General features: G+C 39.1%; 2 protein-coding genes and 1 pseudogene across 2 annotated transcripts; 1 reads left to right on the top strand and 2 right to left on the bottom strand.

The window, feature by feature from the left end:
- Positions 1-578: 578 nt before the first annotated feature.
- Positions 579-3386, bottom strand: LOC146887640 (uncharacterized). Its single transcript, XM_085670316.1, has 12 exons — positions 3366-3386; positions 3075-3278; positions 2746-2997; positions 2090-2668; positions 1901-1993; positions 1671-1846; positions 1417-1584; positions 1241-1345; positions 1093-1168; positions 913-1008; positions 775-834; positions 579-590 (listed from the first exon to the last, which is right to left on the bottom strand). The coding sequence occupies exons 1-12, from the start codon at positions 3384-3386 to the stop codon at positions 579-581; spliced, it is 1842 nt and encodes a 613-aa protein (XP_085526442.1).
- A 179-nt stretch (positions 3387-3565) lies between these two features.
- On the bottom strand, positions 3566-6803 carry LOC114175213 (uncharacterized; annotated as a pseudogene).
- A 6977-nt stretch (positions 6804-13780) lies between these two features.
- LOC114175214 (uncharacterized) lies at positions 13781-14464 on the top strand. Its single transcript, XM_028059977.2, has 2 exons — positions 13781-14071; positions 14192-14464. Exons 1-2 carry the CDS (start codon positions 13781-13783, stop codon positions 14462-14464), a joined length of 564 nt encoding a protein of 187 aa, XP_027915778.2.
- The last annotated feature ends 8461 nt before the right edge of the window (positions 14465-22925 follow it).

The raw sequence follows: 22925 nt of genomic DNA on the forward strand, positions 1-22925 counted from the left end.
TGCCGTCTTCCTAAAAAAGAATAGGTATGTCTACTAGTAGTGATAGGTTTTCCTTGTCAAGCCTGAGTAGTGAGCGGTCAGGGGGGAGCGAGAGTAGTCAGTCAGGTGGTAGTGATGGGGAGCAACCGGGAAATGTGGGGAGGATTCCTATGGAGAGAACAGTTGAAGTTAGGGAGGATACGCCAGAGGAGTTGGCGGAGAGCTGTTGGCCGGCAAAGGCAGGATACGAGTGGGTTGCAGCGGATGTGTGAACGCAATACTCAATATTTCGGTGGTCACGATTGTTGAAGTCGTGGCTGAATTGTACTCCACTAGTATAGAAAAAGCCTATTACATCGGTTATTTTGGGCCTATTACATCGGTTTTCTCACCGATGTGGTAGTTCTCGATATAGTAAGTGTTTGATATATTACATCGGTCCCCGAAACCGCTGTAATATCTGTAACATATTACCTCGGTGCAACTTTAACCGCTATAAGCGCTTTGAAAATAAAAAACAGAGTCTGTAACATATTACATGGTCACAACCGCTGTAATAGGGACGTGTTTTTTTTTCAAAAGCTGATTTGTTTTGGGAACTATCCAATAACCTGCAAAAGTCACAAAAAATCTAGATTCCAGACAATTCAAATTTTCGTTTCCTAAGATACAATCATTTACCCTATCAAAACTATAAGGCTAAATGTTAAAGCCACAAAATACCTTAAATATGAAAAATAAAACATTTCTAAATGGCTATCAAAACTAATGTTTTAGCCTCAAAAAATATCTTGCCCATTCCTTGCGAATTTCTTCAATTTTATCGTTACCCAAGGGCTCGACTCCATCAAAAACCTGAAATATGGAATATATTAATTATGGTGTATCATAGGAAGCAAAGTTAAACATCAATAATTAAATTATAACTCTTACATTGGCCCATGAATCAACAATGGTAGCACGAGCTATGGTCCACATCCAATGCATAATGTAGTATCCACACTCAAAGCTTCCACGTTGCCTATTGCACTAATATATGAAAATTATGTAATTAATATATGAAGAACTAAGAGATTTAGTTGATAATATGTAGATTCAATGCAAAGTACATACCTTAGGATAAATCCAATCAGGATGAGATGAAGATGCAGTGGATTTACCATCCAAGACACCACTTACATTAATAGCACTAAAATAAAAGTCATTAGTAATTTACAATATAATTATGATAAAACACATTACATTTGTAATGAACACATACCTTTGTATTAAAGTTTTCATTTCTTTGCTTGGCTTCTTGTGCAATGAACAAAACCATATGACAATACGGTCTATGGGGCAAATAATAATCAATTGCCAATGACACCTGCTAAATAAGAATTTTAGTTAGTGATATGAAATTAGTTAGATAATAACTAAAGTAAGAGTCCAACTTACCCTTCAATATAAGGGGCGATGTCAATTCTTTTCTTGGATTCATGAATCCATCGTTGAATATATCTTTGAGTGTGCATTGATCTATTCCCAAACTTTTGTATAATTTGAGGCTCAAGGAAACCATAAATATCATTGTGCCCCGCATTGACAATTAATTCATTTATATACCTACATTCACACAATTTCAGAAGGCTAAGGTTGATTTCACAAAAAACACAAGATAAATGCAAAATCTAAATTTAGAGTGCACTCACATAATCCAAAGTTGAATGACTGCAATGTTCAACATATGATTACCCTCTATTATTTCCCACAAATCTGACATGTTGACATACAAAGGTATATTGCCATTGTCAACGCCAAATATTGTTGCATCCCAAGGAATGGGAAAAGGTTCTTGATACAAATCAGAAGAAGCCACAATCAACCCCTAAATTGGATTACCATTCTGATGAGATAGGGGCTCGAGCTCAGGCTCATCCACGGGCTCATCCTCGGGCTCATCCTCGGACTCATCCTCAGGCTCATCCTCAGGCTCATAATCGGGCTCAAGGCTTGCATGAGATATAATTGGGGACTTTTGTCTAATCATAGGGTCTTATAAAACATACTAACAAACTTAAATATGATGTGTGTTAAAAGTTATGTACAAATGTAATTAAGAAAAACATACCTTTTTTCTTGAAATTGACTTGATTAATTCTTTTGGCCATGAGATAAATGTTCCAATTGTGTCTCCTACTACTTGCACCTCCCTTGTGGGCACTGGTACTGGAGCAGTGGCATCTCTAATGTCTTCAACCACCACTCTAACCAAATCATCTAGCATTGGCACAATGTGCATGGTGGACCCACCTGGATAGACTCTCCCAATGGCCATAAAATGAGGAACACCTCCAACAAAAAACTTACAGCAATAGGAGATATCAGTCTCTATGTCCTCATCTTCATTTGGATTCAGCACATTATGGTTGGTGGACATGGACTCCCATCGTTGCTCCCACTCACGCCTTAAATCTTTAGTAACTTGTCTCCTTATTTGCTGAGAAAATTGCTCCATCATCTCTTGAGTCATAGGTGCCGCAGAAGTGTTGGGTCGAGGACATGATCCAAAATATTGTCTCACACCCACACCAAAACCAGCAGTACGCACACGACCAGGGTGTTCTTCACTACCAATAGCAGTGGTCAATATGTCACGACGACCATGAGAGACAAAATTACCTTGTGAACTTTGTTCTACAAGTTCATCCTGCAAAAAAGAATACATTGTCACTTATAATACAAATTACAATAAATAATTGCTACACCATCTCCATTGTAACTTACAATTCTTTTAGCAATCATCATTGATTTCTCATATGTCATTTGTCCTCCTGCTTTTGTACGAGCCATCTTCCATTTCTCATGTCGGCTAGGAGGAGATGGGGGAGAAGGAACTTCTTCAGCAGCAGCTATGTCTATTTGTTTCTTTAACTTCTCTTCCATCATTCTCTTTTCCAATAAGTCATATCCTCCTCGAGAAAGTCTGTGAGGAGTAGTATTATTTTGTTGGATAGCTTGAGCTTTCTTTCTCTTTTCCTGTTAAAGAAACAATATTCATAAATAGTGAATGGCACTATGAATTTATCAAAGTGTAACATCAACAAAAAATATACCTGCCAAGAAGGATCCAATCGAGTCTGAATAAACAATTGCCATGTCTCCTCATCTATGCCATACATTTCACAAGGTCTTTTGTCTTTATATTTTCCAAAGACGTAAAAGCTAATCAAATTAGTCTTGAATTGTCGCCATTTTGAGGCTACTGATGACATTATCTTAATCCTTATGGAATTGGAAGTTTCAAATTCAAAGTTTGACTACAAAATAAGATATTGGTCATAAGTAATTAATATTCAAAATCATAATTAATGAGTTAATATATATAAGTTGAGCAAATAACTTACACGAATATCCTGCCAAATCATGTTTCTTTCTGCTTCTGTCACATGATCCCATTTAGGTACTAAAATGGACACCTTTGATCGAGCTAAGACACCTAAATAAATAACAAAATCATTTCGATTGGGTCCTTTAGCTCTTCATGTGTCAGGGTCTATTGCAACATGAACTTTACCCTTAGTTTATCGTTTAAGAGCTAGATGTTTCATACGTGTAGCTTCTCGAGTCTTCTTTGATGACTCAGCCATGTTAACTGCAAAATAGAACTATTAATTTTAAACATTGTATTCAAAAAGAAATTGTTAACTATAACAAATATAACTTCATCATTATCAACTTCATCATTCATTGGAGGTATTCGCCTTAACAGTGAAGGAGTATCTATAAGATTCAGTGCTGACTCATCATGATCATGACCATCATGCTTAACTTTTTCTTGAAGAACACTTGACCATCTCTCATTTGAAGGATCATTGACGTAAAAAACTTGTTTTGCTTGGTATGCCATGATAAAAGGATCTTCCTTATAGGAAACCTTCTTAAGATCAACTAGAGTAAATCCCAACTCATCAACATGTACTCCTGTATTGATGTCAACCCATTTGCACTTAAATACAGGTACTCTAAATTTGATATAATCCACCTCCCAGATTTCTTCAATGACACCATAATAACTTATAGAAGCCATAACAAGATTATTGTCTTTTGAACTAGAAAAGTGCATTGATTCAGCTTCAAGGGTCACACCACTATTTTGCATAGTATTTTTGTCATCTTCCGCCTTTGTATAAAAAGACAACATATTAATGTCATATCCGGTCCATGTTATAACATCAAAGTTCAGCCCTCTAGCTAACCATTTTAAATGCTCAACATCATAATCTTCTTGACTAATTTTTTCTTTAAACCATTTCATAAAAGTCTTGTTATGTTCAATCAACAACCACTTTTCATTTGCCCGAGGATTCATTGACTTCAACAAGCTTTTATGTGAGTCAATGTAAGGGATAACATCATTAGTATTATTCAATATATAGAAATGTGCCTGGAGGACTTCATGTTGATCTTTTCGAACAACCTTTACACCCCGTGTGCCTTTACCTTCATTTCTTCTTCATGTCTTGACTTTGGAAGGCCAATGACTTCAACATCTGACAAATATTCTGTACAAAACTAAATTGCTTCCTCAGCAATATATCTCTCAATAATAGATGCTTCTGGTCGATAAGTATTCTTCACATACCCTTTCAATATCTTCATATATCGCTCAACTGGGTACATCCATCTTAAAAACACAAGGCCACATATTTTAATCTCCCTTACTCGATGGACTATTAAGTGGACCATGATGTCAAAAAATGAAGGAGGGAAATACATTTCTAGTTGACATAAGATAATGACAACTTCATTTTCCAAGTCATTTAATGTGTTTGGCTCAATTACTTTCTGACAAATACTATTAAAAAATATGCATAGATGAGTGATGACTTGTCTTACATTCATAGGTAAGATGCCACGAATACCCACTGGGAGAAGTTGTTGCATGAGAACATGGCAGTCATGAGATTTCAAGCCAACAAGTTTCAAATCTTCCATTGAAACAAGACTCTTAATATTTGAAGAGTATCCTTGTGGTACTTTCATTTCGCGGAGGCATGCATAAAAACTTTTCTTCTCAACTTTTGACAAAGTATGACATGCTGGAGGCAAATAAGTCCTTTTACCATAAGCTTGTGGTTGTAACTCCAAGCGAAGACCCATCTCAACTAGATCTTTACGAGAATTTACATCATCCTTTGTTTTCCCTTTAATGTTAAGCAATGTCCCAATTATACTATCACAAACATTCTTTTCCACATGCATTACATCAATACAATGCCTGACATCTAATTTGGCCCAATATGGAAGTTGAAAGAATATTGAGTTTTTCTTCCAAATGTTTTTCATGATAGGTTTCTTTAGTATTTTTCCAAATGTCACATTGACTTGACACACTCGCTCATAAACTTCTTCTCCAGTTAAGGGTGGAGGTGCAATTTTATCCTTTTGAAATCCATTGAAAGCCTTTTTCAACCTACGATATGGGTGATTACGTCTTAGAAATTTTCGATGACCAATGTAACATGTCTTCCTGCCATGTTTGAGTTGATGATAACTTGTGTTTTCTTCACATATCGGACAAGCATAATGTCCCTTCACACTATAACCGCTTAAGTTTCCATATGCCGGAAAGTCATTGATTATGCAAAATAACAAAGCTCGCACATTGAAATTGTCATTTCCATGTGCATCAAACACCTCCACTCCTTCATCCCACAACAATCTCAAATCTTCTATCAATGGAGTTAGGTAAACATTAATATCATTTCCTGGTTGCTTTGGTCCTGATATCATTATTGATAACATCATGTATTTTCTCTTCATAGACAACCAATGAGGCAAGTTGTAAATGATCAACAAAAAAAGCCACAAACTATGCTTGGTACTTAAATTACCGTAAGGATTCATCCCATCTGCTACAAGACCAAGCCTCAAATTTCTTGGATCACTCCCAAACTGTGGATAAAGAGTATCAATTTTCTTCCATTGAGGTGAGTCAGCTGCGTGTCGTAACAATCCATCACGCTTTCTTCCATTTGCATGCCAAACAAGGTTTTTTGCATCATTAACATTGGCAAATAAACGTTTAAATCGTGGTATGATTGGAAGATACCATAACACTTTTGCAGGAGGGCCCTTCTTCATGTTATCTTCATCCACGTCATCATCCTTCACTTTGAATCGTGATACCCTGCATCTTGGACACTTAGTCAATGTTTCAAACTCTTTTCTATATAATATATAATCATTTGGACAAACATGTATTTTCTGGTACTCCATACCCATCGGACATAGTATCTTCTTTGCTTCATAGTGCCGGGTTGGCAATATATTCCCCTCTGGGAGCATTTCATGCAATAATTCAAAAAATTCAGTGAAACTTCTATCGGTCCACCCATTTCTTGCCTTGATGTTAAATAATTTTAATATTGCTGACAAACGCATGAATCTTGTACAATCGGGGTATAAAGATTTTTCTGAATCATCTTTTAATGACTCATACAGTTGTGCGCTTTTAAAATTGTCTTCTCTAATATCATCAATCATATCCTCCATGCGATCTTCATGATATACATTCGACTCTTGAGATTGAGGTATACTTGAGAGGTTTACAACTTCACCATGCCAGGTCCACGTTCTATAACTCTTTAAGAAACCGTCACATATGAGATGTTCTCTTATCAACTATATTTATTATCGTCTAACATTCAAACAATTAACACAAGGGCAATAATATTTTCATTCACGAGTGTTGCATTTCGCTGAGCAAATTGAAGAAACTCTTCAACGCCATTCTCATACACATCAGTAATTCGACTAGCATGCACCCAACTCCGATCCATTACTACACAACATAAAAAGCTCGTTTATACTTGCATTCAATATTCTCCAACTGTCTAAATGAACAGTTAAAGTTGATAAGAATCATTTTCTTGATGATTGAAAAACATCTTTAAATCATTGATTGAAACCACTAAAAATCTTTTCTAAAAACATTACCGAGGGTCGGACACCTTTGGACTCAACGAACACGTTCAATAATAACCGCAAACATACAACAACAAATACAATCTTAATTAGGTATTCAATTCAAATTTAAAATTAATTCTAATTCTAACAAATATAAAAAATAAAATTTAAAAAATTTAAAAAAACTAACCGTGAGGAGGTAAGAATCGTTGCCCACTGTGTTTGAACTTCAGACAACAATGCAACACTTAAAGGAGCCCTGAAAAATGAATAAAGTGCAGCGACAACAGATAGGATGGGGGACAAGCGACGGCGGCAACAGCGGGAAGCGGTGGTAGCAGTGGGTAGCGGCAGTAGTGGAAAACCAACGACAACAACAGTAAGCGAGAAGCTTTAGACCACCAACGTTGGAGAACCCTCGACGACGCGGTGGTGCGATGGAATGACGGCAGCGCGAATGGGCGCGGTTCGGAGCGCGATTCGGAACTCGACTAACGGCGGAAGAACTCCCAAGCAGCGGCGTCGTTGTTCGAATAGCGGAGAGCGACTCCGTGAATGGTGGCCTGATTCGCGAAGGTGGAGGAGATGCTGCGTTGAACGAAGAGCGACAACGCGGAGAGGGTGTACGTGGAGGAGAGGAGTGGCTGCGCAGAGGAGAGAAAGCGCAACGCCTGCGCAGAGGAGTGGTTGCGTGGAGTATCGGCCGCGCGAGGAGAACCTGCGGTGTGCTGCGGTGGTCGTGCGGTGTTGGTGTGAAGCGCCTACGCGATGCTTGTGCAGAGGAATGGTTGCGTGGAGGAGCGGCCGCGTGAGGAGAACCTACGATGTTGGTGTGGTGCGGTGGCCGTGCGGTGCTTGTGTGGTGTGGTGGCCGTGCGTTGTTGCTGTGGTGCGGTGTGGTGGTTGGGAACGAAGAGCGAAGAGAATGAAGAAAGTGCGAAGACGAAAAGGAGAAATGAGGGGGAAACCCCTACTGAGAAAAAAAATGCGTACTACATCGGTTAAACGGGGCAACCGATGCAGTATAACTGCTCAACCTATTTTTTATTTAATTTTTTTTTAAAAAAATGGGTATTACATCGGGTGTGTTGGGAAACCGATGTAATATAGTTCGCAGAAATTCCAAAAATGCCACCGCACACTATATTACATCGTTTTTCATGTAATTGATGTAATATCTTGTTGTAATATACCATTTCTGCACTCATAGGCCTAAGGGTCTTACCTGTAATGCCTTAAGTCTGGAATAGTTGGCAGGTTCTCGTTTTATCCTCTGATGTAGGCGACTTAGGCCGCTTACGCATGCTTGATTGGTTCATTTGATAGTTGTTTGGGGGTATTTATTCAGGCTAAGCCGCCAAGGTGTACTACACCAGTCCCCCAACCAGTGTAGGTGTATCTAGAGCGACAAAGGATGAGAAGTGTTGGTGTGTTTTGTTAGGTCACCTAGGTGTAGTACACTAGTCCCCCAACCTTTAAGTGTGATGAACAATGTTAAAGCTTATAATCTGAATAGGTTTGTGGCAGGTGAAGGGGTGGCAAATGTCAGAGGTCTAGTCAAAGGGGTTTTGTGCCGTCATTTTGAGTTTGGTGACCTTTGGTGTGCGTTGTGACGTTTCGTTTAATCATTGTTTTTTTGCGGGAAAAGTTGAAGCATTTGAGATGATAACTATAAATACAAGTGTATAAGAAAAGAAGGACTTCACTTTGGTTCATTCGCAAGAATTTGGAGGAGCTGTCTGTTTGCGTGAGATCGTGTCCGATATCTTACTTATTTCCGCCGTCTTCCTAAAATAGAATAGGTATGTCTACTAGTAGTGATAGGTTTTCCTTGTCAAGTCCGAGTAGTGAGCGGTCAGGGGGGAGCGAGAGTATTTGTAAGGCCCACTTTTCGTGCTGCCCTTTTCCTTAAGGTTGTCCTAACCTTTGGGCCGGAGGGCTGGCTCAAAAAAGGAAAAACTGACCTAAAGCTGCCCAAAACCCTAATTTTGGTACTTTTGCGTAAAACAGATTTCCACACACCCTTGAGCTGTTGCTGCCGTCTCTGCTAGGGTTTGGTGTTCCGTTCCGTTCGAGTTAGTTCAACCTCGTTGCTCCTGCACATAAGTTTGTTCCATGACCTTAAACCCTCTCTAAGTTATTTTTCATGTTCTATGTTGGGATTCACTATAGTAAACCTAATCTCCCTTCTGTGCCACTATCTCTAGCTCTTCAATCTTCTCGTGGAGCTGCTGTAGTGGTGCGCTTAGGTGTCAAAGTTATTTTGCTAGCTCATTCTAGGTAAGGGAAGCTAGGACCCTTGGTTGTTGTGTTTTTTCGCTGTTTTGTCATCATTTCGTGTCTATATGGTTTGATTGTTGTTGTGTTCGATTTGGATTGAGTTAAACCATGTTTTGGTTCGTGGTTTTGGCTGCTGTACGAGAAAACAATGGTGAGTGCTGGTTTTCTCGCCCAAGCGAGCTAGTCTCGCCTAGGCGAGATTATCAGAGGCTTGCCCAGGTTTTTGTTGCACAAATTGTCGCATAGGCGACGTGCATTCTTTTTGACGAGGAGTGCTCTTGCCTAGGCGAGAAGGGACACGCCTGAGCTAGACCTCGCAGAGTTCCCTATCCCCTCATCGCGCCCTCGCCTAGGCGAGATGTGACTCGCCTGAGCGAGAGGATCCGTCTCACCTGAGCGAGCCATGTTAGCTTGAGCGAGGCAGTAGGCGGGTTTTGATGTTGTTATTGAGTGGTTCAGCGATATGTGGTTTGTCTATCTGACCCAAATGCTTTACTAGAATGGCTGTGTGATGATGGCACGATTAATATGTACATTTGAAATGGAAATGGCATGTTGTTTGATTGGGTATGAATTGGAAAGCATGAATTGTATGAATTGTTGATTGTACATGATATTTATGTTATGGGAAATTCTTGATTGGTGGGCGGAACATGTTTAAAGCATTGGTAGGGCATAATTCCATGACTCTTGTAGTGAGAGATCTTGGTGGCGCCTCATCGGTTGGACGTAATCCCATGGACCCTCTTAAGGGGAGTCCCTGGTGGTGCCTCGACAAAAAGGACGTAATTCCACGGGGGGTCGTGGTGGTTCCTCAAGGCCAGGGCGTAATTCCATGAAGACCACGTGGTGGTGCCTCAGTTACGTATCCCGATAGTTAAATCTTAGGGTTTTATATGGATGGATACTTCACATGTGGGTGTCTGCTATGTATGCTTGAATGTGAAATGGTATGTTGAGTGCCTAATATGATGATTTATTCGCTAGCTTACCCTTTCGCTTGCTTGTGTGTTATGCGTGGTCTCTTCCTTTGCAATGATGATCAACCTTGTTGATGTGAGCAGATGTGAGAACCCCTAGCAATGGTGATGGAAATAGGAATGTTGCAGCTTGATGGATTGGACAGGTGTTGGGCCCACTGTGGGGCCCATGAATGGAGGATTTTATTATTTATGTTTTCTTGTCCGAACAAGACCTAGTATATTTATTTGTGTTCTTTTCAGTACATTTCTGGTTGGGCCATGTGGGCCCTTTTCTTGTAATTCGGGTATATTTGACGTATTGTATACCTTCTTACCCTAAACCCCGTACTCTCTGAATATTCATGTATGTGATGGTTTATTAATTGAGGTTATTCAGTTTTGGGATGTTACATTTATGGTATCAGAGCGGTCGATCCTTAAGTCTGTGGACTTGGGTGTCCGCTTAGCTTTCTCTGTGTCTTTCTGAGTATTCTTCGTTAATTCCTGACTTATCGAGCCTAACCAAGTGATTTTCTGTGTGCCAGTGAATTATGGCACCGTCTCGTAGGACCCCGCAATCTTCCCAGGGCGATGTGCCAGATATCGCCCGAGCGATTGAAGCAATGGTAGCTGCTATGACGCAGCAAAGTACGGCAATGATGCAACAACATGAAGCATCAATGCAGCGATAGGCAACAACGCTTGAACAGCAGCAATTGGTGATGCAGCAGATGGAGGCTGCTAGGGCGGCTGCTAAGGATGCTCACAGACAGCACATGGAGGCGCTCTGCCAATTGGAGGAGGACAGGGTAGCTGCCCTTACTTTTGGCCCGGAGCCATGACCTACGGCTAGGGAGTGGAGTCTGGAGGACTTTCTAAAACACCACCCCGTGAAGTTTGAAGGCAAGACCAGTCCAGACGCAGCAGACTAGTGGCTGAAAGACCTGGAGAGGATATTTGATGCCAAGATATGCCCAGAGGAGAGTAGACTGGCATTCGCGGTGTATATGCTCACGGGTGAGGCTGAGCACTGGTGGGTCTGTATGAAGTCCATGATGAAGGAGAGGCAGGAAGTAATTATTTGGGAAGTCTTTAGGAGAAAATTTCTCTCTGAGTACTTCCCCAATAGCGTTAAGTATGCTAAAGAGGTGGAGTTTCTACAGCTAACTCAAGGGAACGGATCTATGACCGACTATGCGAAAAAGTTCAAGCATCTCAGCCGTTTCTACGCGATCAAATTAATACTACTTATCTATAACAACTTCAGTATTATTAAGAAAGTAGTCAACAAAATAGAAAGGGTAAAGTAACCCAAAGTCGTCTCCCAACGAACACGGAATTGATTTTTAACAAATTAGTTCTTATAAATTCTATACAAAAGAGTTAGTCAAATAAAATAATAAAAATGTGGGGATTAAGATAAACACAGATAGAAATAAAATTTAAAAGATAAAAAGAAATAAAAACAATAGTAAAGAAAATAGATTGATTCCATTGCTTTTTCAAAATAAATTCATCATCGGTTATCTAAAGATTATTGCTCAATTAATTATTGTTATAGATTTACAAATTAATCAATGTAAAGTCTCAATTAATTTGTTGGCGTTCTCACTTTTAACCAAAGTACAGTCTCAATCAAAAGTGAGAACTTTTAGATTATCCACAGTAAATTCAACCAAAGTACAGTCTCAATCAAATTTTACTATGCCTAATCATGTCTATTCTTTTATCTTCTCACCAAATAAAAAGCTTAACTAATCAAAGTAAAGTCTCAATTAATTGTAGTTAGAGTAAATACCTTTAACCAAAGTAAAGTCTCAATTATTGGTAAAAACTCATTTAATCATATGAAAGTTTCTAAATAAAATCAAAGTAAAGTCTCAATTAAATTTAAAAACCCTTGAACTCATATGATTAACATGCATATAGATTTAAAATCATTACTTTTTACGTGATTCAAAGATAAAAGACATAGATGAATTAAAACCTCAACAATAATAAAAAGAACAAAGAAATTAATTCATTCTAACCTCAGAATCCATAATGAAATTACAATGGAATCAACCCAAGAAGTTTAGCACTCCATGAAATACAAAATAGAAATAAAAGAAGAATAGAGAGAGAAAGGAAACGAAATTAGGCCCCCCTGAGGGTTCCTAAACTCCGAAGTCCCGAGCTTGTTTTTTTACTTCTCCCTTGGTCTCTTTATATAGGAATTGGACTGGGCTTTTCTGTTGCTAAAATCTCTCAAATATCTTTTAAAATAAAGATAAATATAAATATTTAAAAATATTTGGAGAGATTTAGAGTATTTGACAAATATAGTTGGTTGATAATATCAATATCTAATATAATTAAATAAATTAATTACTTAAAGATATATGATAAATTATCACCAATTAATATTTGTATTAATTTTCCAAATCAACACTTTGCAATCTCCTCAAATTATCTTCTAAATAATCCAATATCTTCAAGATATATTTGTTTGTTGTGGATCTAAAAAGATTCCAGAAGATCTTGTCATATTTAAAAAGATTTGGTAGTTATTATCTTTTAATATTTTATGATATAATTAAATAAGATAATTATTTAAAAATATCAAATAAAATATCTAAGATATATTTTTCTCAAATTATCTTCTATCATAAAGATAAAGAAAATTGCAAGGTCCAATTTTTCTTTCCTCTCTTCTTGGTTTAGCCAAACTTCTTCACTTTTTCAAGCTTTCCTTGCCGTCTTCATGTAATGCTTGGCCTGAATTTTTGTGCTTTTGATCATTTCTTATTCTTTGATTTATCTTTAAGGTGTCATGAAGCTTTAATCAATTTATTTCCACACCTCTAAATGAGCTTAAAACTTAACTTCAACTGCATCAACAAACGTTAAAATATCCAAAAATAATTTATGCAGCTAAAAATCACTTTTTAAGACATTTTTATCACACAAGCTCAAACAACCTAATTATCAGAATTATCAATTAAATCACTCTTTAGGCACACAAATTCAATTAAATACCCAGAATTAAACATTAAATGAGGGCAAAAATACGCACTCATCAGACCGACTATGCGAAAAAGTTCAAGCATCTCAGCCGTTTCTACACCATGCCACTAGATGAAAAGTGGCGATGCAGGAAGTTCGAGAACGGCCGCCGTGGAGACCTTCGTCTGATGGTGGCCCCACAATCCATCAAGGACTTTGCCGCCTTGGTGGAGAAGGCAAGGGTCATGGAGAATATAAGGGTAGAGGTTGGAACTCAGCGCCCATCACAACAGAGAGTGGGAGGACCATCTGGGTCCAGGCATAGGCACGAGGAGAGGAGGAAGCCCTATACTAGGCCCCATTTCCAGTCTCAGGGGTCTAGGGAGTCTTCTTCCTAGCGGAACTGGATTAAGTGCTACCAGTGTGGGGGACCGCACAAGAGGAATGTCTGCCCCCAACTTGCAGGCTTCAAGAAGTGCAACAACTGTGGCAAGGAGGGCCACTTTGGGAGGGACTGCCCCACCCTTGCTAGAGTAGTGACGCGACCTCCAGTATAGGCTCCTGCACAGAACCAGCAGAGGCACAGAGGCAATAGGCCTCAGGCGACCAATAGGGTGTACGCCATGACCGGAGCGGAGGCTGGAGGCTCAGGTAACCTTGTTATAGGTCATTGTTTGATAGCTGGGAAAGCTTGTTTTGTACTATATGACTCTGGAGCGACACACTCATTTGTGTCAGATGCATGTGTGAAAAAGTTGAGTCTGCCGATGTGTGAGTTAGAGTGTGAACTTGTGGTGTCTATTCCGACATCGGGTTTGGTCAGGACGTCGTCCTTGTGCGTTAGGTATCAGGTGGAGGTAGAAAGGCGGAAGTACAAAGTGAATCTGATCTGTCTACCTCTACAAGAGTTGGAAGTGATCTTAGGGATGGATTGACTCTCTACTAATCGCATCCTTATCGACTGCCGAGAAAAGAGATTATTATTCCCCGACTCAGAGGAGCTTGAGTTGTTGTCATCCCAAGGGGTTCTGAAGGAACTGCGAGATGGTGCACAGTGCTTTGTGATCATCACACATCTAGGGGTGGAAGGAGGAAAGATGGAGTCTGCCATACTAGTGGTGCAGGAATTCGAGGATGTATTCTCCGAGGAGGTGCCAGGGCTACCTCCCCATAGAGAGGTGGAGTTCTCTATCAATCTAGTACCGGAGACGGGTCCGGTGTCGATGGCTCCATACCGAATGGCTCCGACAGAGTTGGTTGAACTTAAGAAACAGATTGCGGAGTTGATGGCGAAGCAGTTTATCTGACCCAACACTTCGCCTTTGGGAGCACCAGTTCTGTTGGTGAAAAAGAAGGATGGGAGCTCACGCCTATGTGTGGACTACAGGCAGCTAAACAAGATGACAATCAAGAATAAGTATTGATGGACATCCTAGGTGTAGGAGAGGAAGGAGATCCATGGAAGACACAAAAAAGAAGATGAAATGCAGCGGAAATGAAGATAAGAGCAAGAAGAGCTTTAGGCAATGAAGGTTTTTGGTGAAGATGAAGAGTAGAAGTGGAACTATGGTATGGAAGGTGGCTAGAGGAGATCAAGGAGAAGGTTAGCCATGTATGCTCTCAAAATAATAGAAGAGTGGAGTGATCTCAACACAAACATTCTATTAGAAATTTCAAGAGTTAAAATGTACAAATGGTCTACTTTTGGCTTTTATATGTGAGCCTAAAAGCTAGACTAATTCTTGGCCCTTAGATCAAGCTTGGAGGAGAAGCTTTAATCATCACCCTTGGATGGTGGCTTGGAGAAGGAGGCATCTTCCTAGCCTTTGGATGAAGACTTGGAAAAGAAGACACTCTCTTAGCCCTTGGATGAAGGAGGCACATGGGTAGAGTGTGGACTTGGCTCCATGGGATGCATGATCCATGAGGTGTAGGAAGGAATGTTGACTTCCACTTAGTCTACCTTTGACCTTTGGTAGCTCATGGCCAAATCTCCTATTGGGCTTAGTCAAGCCCAATTTTATCAATTCAACTACACATTGTTTGACTTATTATTCTAGAAAAACAAGGCCTAAACAATGGCCCAATTTAAATCTATACTACTTCCTTCATGCATCATCTCATATTTTAGAGATTTCTTTAGCCCATGTGAATAATGTAAAAAGCCCATGATTGACTTGATCATCTTGTGAGAGGCCTGTGTGAATCTTTCTCATCATGCTTCTAGTGATTGGGCCTTGATGTGGGCTTGGGCTTGTTGATGCACTTGAGCTTGGGCTTGTTGGGGTCACATCATCCCCTCCCCCTTGAAGAGGATTTGCCCTCAAATCTTGGTGGTCACCCTCTTCATCAAAAATACCTACAAAAGGAATCAAATCAGTAATGTTGAAAGTAGGATGCACACCATATTCTGGAGGAAGATCCAATTGATAAGCATTATTATTGATCTTCTTGATTATTTGGAATGGACCATCACCTCGGGGACTAAGTTTGGATTTTCTTATATTAGGAAATCTTTCCTTTCTTAAGTGCAACCAAACTAAATCTCCTTCATTAAAAGACCGAACTCTCTTGCCCTTGTTTTTAGAATAAGCAATCTTTTCAACTTGCGCTTGAATTTGGTGTTTAACCTTCTCATGAAAATCTTTTATGAACTTGGACTTAGAAACCCCTTCTTTATGAACAAAATCAAAAGAAGTTGGAAGAGGTAATAAGTCCAATGGTTTGAGAGGGTTAAAACCATAAACTAACTCAAAGGGTGAGAGTTTGGTGGTGCTATGGACCACTCTATTGTAAGCAAATTCAATGTAGGGAAGATACTCATCCCAAGATTTATGATTCCCCTTAAACAAAACCCTAAGCAATGTGGAAAGGGATCTATTGACTACCTCGGTTTGCCCATCAGTTTTTGGGTGACAAGAGGTAGAGAAAGAAAGTTTTGTTCCTAGCCTAGACCACAAGGTCATATCAAACACAATTGTTTTGGGTAAACCATGGAGGCGAACCACTTCTCTAAAGAACAACCTTGCTATGTTACTAGCATCATCTACTTTGTGGCATGGTATAAAATGTGCCATTTTAGAAAACGGTCCACCACCACAAATATAGAGTCAACAGCCCTAGAAGTCCTTGGAAGCCCTAGGACAAAATCCATACTTATATCCTCCCAAGGGGTGGAAGCAACAGGCAAAGAAGTATACATCCCTACAAGCATTGCGCTAGACTTAGCATGCAAACAATTCAAACAACTAGCGCAATGGTTTTGTATTTCCCTTTTCATATGGGGCAAAAGAATTTCTCTTTAAGCATGGCCAAAGTTTTGGCGACCCCAAAGTGACCCATAAGTCCTCCCTCATGCATTTCTTTGATCAAAAGTTTTCTATGAGAACCTAGAGGAATACATAGGTGACCTTCTTTGAAAAGATATCCATTTGAGAGATAAAAGCCGCCTTGGGACTTAGTGAAACAATCATGATAAATGGTAGCACAGAAGGGATCATAAATATACAATTCACATATGTTATCAAATCCAAGAATTTGGGACCCAAGCTTGGCTAAGAGAGTATATCTCCTTGATAGTGCATCAACCACCACATTAGCTTTCCCTTTCTTGTACTTGATAACATAAGGGAATTGTTCCAAGTACTCAACCCACTTTGCATGCCTTTTATTCAATTTGTGTTGGCTCTTCAAATACTTGAGAGTTTCATGATCACTATGGATAATAAACTCTTTTGTCACAAGATAATGTTCCCAAGTATGAAGAGCTCGCACAAGAGCATATAGCTCTTTGTCATAGGTGGGATAGTTACGAGAAGGACCATTTAGTTTTTCACTAAAATAGGCAATTGGATGGCCTTCTTGTAACAAAACTGCACCTATTCCCACCCCAAAAGCATCACATTCTAGCTCAAAAGTTTTCTCAAAGTTTGGAAGAGCAAGAATGGGAGCTTGGGTGAGCCTAGTCTTGATATTATCAAAAGCCTTTTGTTGTCTTTCACCCCATTCAAAAGATATGTCTTTCTTAACAAGTTCATTGAGGGGTGAAGCAATGGTGGAGAAGTTGGGGACAAATCTTCTATAAAAATTTGCTAATCCATGAAAACTTCTAATGTCCCCAACATTCTTTGGCACAGGTCATTCTTGGGTGGCCTTGATTTTTGCAGGGTCAACATGCACCCCACTCTTATTGACCAAAATTCCCAAAAAGATGACACTCTCTACACAGAAAGTGCACTTGTCAAGGTTAGCATAGAGTTGGTGGTCTCAGAGAAGAGATAACACAACTCTTAGAGCTTGTACTATACACCAAGATGTCATCAAAATAGACAACAACAAACTTGCCTATACAATCTCGCAAGACATGATTCATTAGGCGCATGAATGTACTAGGAGAGCATTGACTAACAATTCATATAGACCAAATTTTGTTTTGAAAACAGTTTTTCACTCATCACCTTTTTGAATACGAATTTGGTGATAACCACTTTTGAGGTCTATTTTTGAAAATATTTGTGCTCCATGTAATTCAACCAACATATCATCTAGTCTTGGGATTGGGTGCCTATATTTTATGGTGATGTTGTTGATAGCCCTACAATCACAACACATACGCCACTTTCCATCTTTCTTGGGCACCAACAACACAGGCACAACACAAGGACTTAAACTTTTTTGAACCCATCCCTTGTCTAGCAACTCATTCACTTGAGTTGAGTTTTTATCTCCTTGGACTCAATTGGATTTGTCCTATAGGCGAGTCTATTAGGAAGACTTGCCCCTGGTACAAAATCAATTTGGTGCTCAATCCCTCTAAAAGGTGGGAGACCATGAGGGCCATCCTTTGGAAAAATATCTTGAAATTCATGAAGAAGAGCACGGATGGAAGGAGGTAGATCCTTAAAAGAAGGATGTTCGAGACAAGTAAGGATTGCTTGACAAAGTAAGAGGAAGGGAGGTTGCTCATTATGAAGAGTGTGCAAAAGAGTTTAATGAGTTAAAAGAACTTCATGAGCAACATCCTTAGAAAAAGAAACTTCCTCTACCTTTGTCTTGTCTTTAGAATCTTTAGAAGCATTAGAGTTCTTGGAACTCTCTTCCTCTCTCCTAGCTCGCATTTGAACTTGATCACTAGCAACTTGGCTAGGAGTGAGGGGATGCAACACAAAAGTTTTTGAATGATGTTGGAGGATGATCTCATTGGTGTGGCCATTGTGTAAGGTTTTATGATCAAATTGCCATGGCCTCCCCAAGAGAATATGGCAAGCTTCCATTGGGATTACATCACATAAAACTTTATCTTTAAATTTCCCAATAGAGAACTTGACTTTTACTTGATGTTCAACTTTGAGATCCCCATCTTCATTAAGCCAATGAAGTTTGTAAGGTTTGGGATGGGGTAACAAATTCAAATTCAACTTCTCAACCAATCTTGTGCTACAACAATTGCAACAAGACCCACTATCAATGATCAAAGAACAAGTGTTTTTCAAAACCTCACATCTTGTGTGGAAAATATTTTCTCTTTGATCATTGAGAGGAATGCTAGGTTGGTTATTGAGAAGCCTCCTAATCATCAAAAGTTTCCCTTCATTTGGATATGAATGTTGTTGAGAATCACTAGAATGAGAAGTGTCAGAGTCACTTGAAGATGATTCCTCTTGGCTAGTGTAGAGGTCTTTGCCCTTAAGCACAACGGTGTGTTTGGTAGGGCATTGAGCGACCACATGACCTCTACCTAGACACTTGAAACATTTGATGTCACTACCTCTTTTGTTGGTGGAGGATTCATCCTTGTCACTTACCTTTGTAAGGCTCTTATGAGTGGACTTTTTTTCTTTTGAAAAATCTTTCTTTTGAAAATCACTTTTAGAAAAAGAGGGAGAATCCTTGCGAGAAGGACGTCTCAAAAGTTGTTGCTCCACCTTGATGCTCATTTGAACAAGATCATTAAAATTGCGGTAGGGGAGCAACTCAACTTTATCTCTTATGTTGTAATTGAGTCCACTTAAGAACCTAGCAATGGTAAGTTCCTCTTCTTCTTCAATTCCGGCTCTCATGATGTAGAGCTCCATCTTTTGTCTATACTCTTCTATAGACATAGATCTTTGTTGGAGCCTTTGGAGCTTGTCCAAGAGCTCTCTTTTGTAGTAGGAGGGAACATGGCGGGCATGAAGAGCTTCCTTAAGATCATTCTAATACTCAATATCATGTAGCCCTTTTCTCTTTCTTTGGAGGACTAAGGAAGTCTACCAATTAAGAGCATGCCCTTGAAAGCTAAGAGTAGCTAGAGACACACGCCTCTCTTCCTTCACAACATGACTCTCAAACAATTGTTCTACTTTGGCAACCCAATCAAGAAAAACCTCAATATTATCCTTTCCATAGAAATGAGGCAAATCAATTTTGACTTCCTTTGGGTGAGGAGGTATGCGCCTTTGCCTTCTTACACGAGGAAATTGTCTAAGGTTAATGCGCTCATCTTCCTTCTCTTCAAAATCATACTCATGCCTTGAAGGGGCACAAGAAGGCCTAGGAGAGGCATGGGTATTATGGTTGGGAGGGGTAAGTTGATTGGCAATTAATTGAAGATTGGCTTGCATGGAAGCCATTTGAATTTTAAGGTCCGTAACCTCTTAAGAGAGATTATTTAGGACTCTAGGATCAACCTCAACCTCCTCATCACCACTTGTGTGGAGGTTGATTTCATCATGTTATTGATGTTGGGTACTAGCACGAGTAGCCCTTCTAATGCTCATGGTGATTAAAAGAACTTATAACTTTAACAAATTGGTGAAAGAAGAAACCAAGCACAAGTAGACCTCCAGGTTAGGCGAGGTGAGTCTAAAAGACTTCTTAAGTACCAAGGCCAATCCTTGCCAAGATGTACTTGCAAAAGGTTTCAAAGATCACACAATTGTTTAAGGCTAAGTAAATAGAATCACTTGAGACACTAAGCACTAACAAACACAAACAAGACTCAAAGAAAAGAAAAGACTAACACTAAAAACGGACCCCTAAATGGCAAAAATTTTAGAGACTTTGGTCTCACAAATTTAAACCACTAAGCGTCTAACTTTGCGGCCTAAAAATAAGGTGAGAAAGCACTTAGAACTTTCAACACACTCACTTACCAAGTAGGCCATGGATACTTAGGTTCTACTTAGGAGATGGGATTGAACACCTTTGGTTCCCCAAGACACCTAAGTAGGCCATGGATACAATTGAGAACTTGAAACCAATTTTGGTTCACTAATTTGGTACTCAAAATGAAGCAACCTCAAGCCACTTAATATCTCAATTTTTGATGCTCAAAAGATGCAGTTTCACAATCAAGGAGGCTTCAAAATGGTACCAAATAAGATGTGCCAAACTGCTGCGAATTTGCACAAAATCAAAAGCCAAGAGCTTGGCTTGTAGCCTCCTTTTGATTTGAACAAAGACCACCACCAAGTAAGGCACTTGTAAGCACCTTAAGCCACCAAAATGAAGTGCAAAATAACAATTATAGCCTTGGTTTTAAGGCCAAAACAACCACCAAACCTGCACCAAAAAAATAAAATAGCAAGAAAACTATACTAAGCAATGGAGTTAGCACACACTCTCAAATGAATAGGTCCAAAACTCTCAATAGGTGGTGAGGAAAAGGATAAGCACACAAGCTAAAATTCTACTTCAATATCCACCACCTAAGATGCTACCAAATCATAGAAACCATTCTAAACTTCATAGCATCATCAATCACAACCAATAACCAAGAGTCAAGTATATGAACCCAAACAAAGGAGAAAGCAAGAAAAGCTAATAAGAAATGTTAAACCAAAAGAGAATTGAAATGAAACATGACTAGAAGGAGATTCAAGAAGTGACAAGCAAGAAATTAAAGGCTAGAAAGAAAGGCAAGAACCACAAATAAGAACCTATTAATGCACTAGAATAGATGAAAAAAAAACTAAAAATAGAGAAGAAAAAGTGCTCAGAAACAGCCACTGTACTCATTGCAATTTTGTGCCAAATTGAGGGAATAAATTCCACTTCTATTGAAGGAAAACTCAAGCCAATATAGAGTACACAATGAAGGAATCAATTAGAATAACAAAGAGCACTTAAAAGTACCACAAAACGCACAAAACAGCAGTAAAACATAAAATTCACGAGACCACTGCGCCAGAAAACGTGAAAATTTGCCTCAAATTCACCGATTTTTCATTTTTTTTTGTACTCAACATTTTTGAATGATTCTTTTTTTTTCGTCTGGATGTTAGCTAATTGACGAAAAATTCAGATTAAAATTTGGACTAGGCAGTGAGTCATGAAAAATCTCAAACAATAGGTGTGCGTGCAGTGAAAACTTGAAAAACAGACGGGAGCAGAAATGCTCACGGAAATTGTAAGATGTTTTATGAAAATTCAAGATGAATGAACTTGATTATGATCTAAAATCAAGTATGAATCATAGAAGAACATCCTAAACACTCAAAAGCACAATCCAATTGGTGAAATGGACGAAAAATAGTGAGACTATTGTCTTACACATCCACAAGCATCACTTGAAGTTCATAGCTCATTTTGTGTGATGTAGGACTTGGTTCTCATCAAGCAAGTGCAGAATTCAGCCATATGAACGAAAATTAAGATGAATTAAAGTGCTAAAACATGACTTAAGACAAAGCACAACATAAGGAACTAAAAATTGAAAGATGCACCGATTAAAATGAAGAAAAACAGCAAGGAAGAAAAGAACAAGTGTTGGAAAACGAAAATGGAACCTAAAACAGATTTGCACTAATGAAGCAAGGAGTACTACAAGATGAATCAATGGAGATTCATGTAGCATCAATGTCAAACGGTGGAGAGCAACAAGAACATGAAAAAAACAGCAACAAAAGTGAAGAAAACAGTGGAGAAGAGAGACAAAACGAAAATTGAAACAAGAGACAAGTATGGACACAGAACCTTACCCAAACCAAGAGGGTGGATGCACCAAAGGCTTGGATGGCTCTAGATACCATTTGATGGACGCCCTTGCTGTAGGAGAGGAAGGAGATCCATGGAAGACACCAAAAAGAAGATGAAATGCAGCGGAAATGAAGATAAGAGCAAGAAGAGCTCTAGGCAATGGAGGTTTTTGGTAAAGATGAAGAGTAGAAGTGGAACTATGGTATGGAAGGTGGCTAGAGGAGATCAAGGAGAAGGTTAGCCATGTATGCTCTCAAAATAATAGAAGAGTGGAGTGATCTCAACATAAACATTCTATTAGAAATTTCAAGAGTTAAAATGTACAAATGGTCTACTTTTGGCTTTTATATGTGAACCTAAAAGCTAGACTAATTCTTGGCCCTTAGATGAAGCTTGGAGGAGAAGCTTTAATCATCACCCTTGGATGGTGGCTTGGAGAAGGAGGCATCTTCCTAGCCTTTGGATGAAGACTTGGAAAAGAAGACACTCTCTTAGCCCTTGGATGAAGGAGGCACATGGGTGGAGTGTGGACTTGGCTCCATAGGATGCATGATCCATGAGGTGTAGGAAGGAATATTGACTTCCACTTAGTCTACCTTTGACCTTTGGTAGCTAATGGCTAAATCTCCTATTGGGCTTAGTCAAGCCCAATTTTATCAATTCAACTACACATTGTTTGACTTATTATTCTAGAAAAACAAGGCCTAAACAATGGCCCAATTTAAATCTATAATACTTCCTTCATGCATCATCTCATATTTTAGAGATTTCTTTAGCCCATGTGAATAATATAAAAAGCCCATGATTGAC

This window comes from Vigna unguiculata, chromosome 3 (genome assembly GCF_037176805.1).
Source record: "Vigna unguiculata cultivar grain cowpea cultivar isolate G323 ecotype 2 chromosome 3, ASM3717680v1, whole genome shotgun sequence".
In the NCBI taxonomy this organism is placed as follows: domain Eukaryota; kingdom Viridiplantae; phylum Streptophyta; class Magnoliopsida; order Fabales; family Fabaceae; genus Vigna; species Vigna unguiculata.

Coding starts and splice junctions, on each gene's coding strand:
- LOC146887640 (XM_085670316.1), bottom strand. CDS start 3,386: ATGATTTGGCAGGATATTCGT. Junction 1,994..2,089: donor AGTCAATTTCAAGAAAAAAG/GTATGTTTTTCT, acceptor ATTAGACAAAAG/TCCCCAATTATATCTCATGC. Junction 1,346..1,416: donor ATCGCCCCTTATATTGAAGG/GTAAGTTGGACT, acceptor CTTATTTAGCAG/GTGTCATTGGCAATTGATTA.
- LOC114175214 (XM_028059977.2), top strand. CDS start 13,781: ATGACCGGAGCGGAGGCTGGAGGCTCAGGTAACCTTGTTATAGGTCAT. Junction 14,072..14,191: donor TACCTCTACAAGAGTTGGAA/GTGATCTTAGGG, acceptor GGGGTTCTGAAG/GAACTGCGAGATGGTGCACA.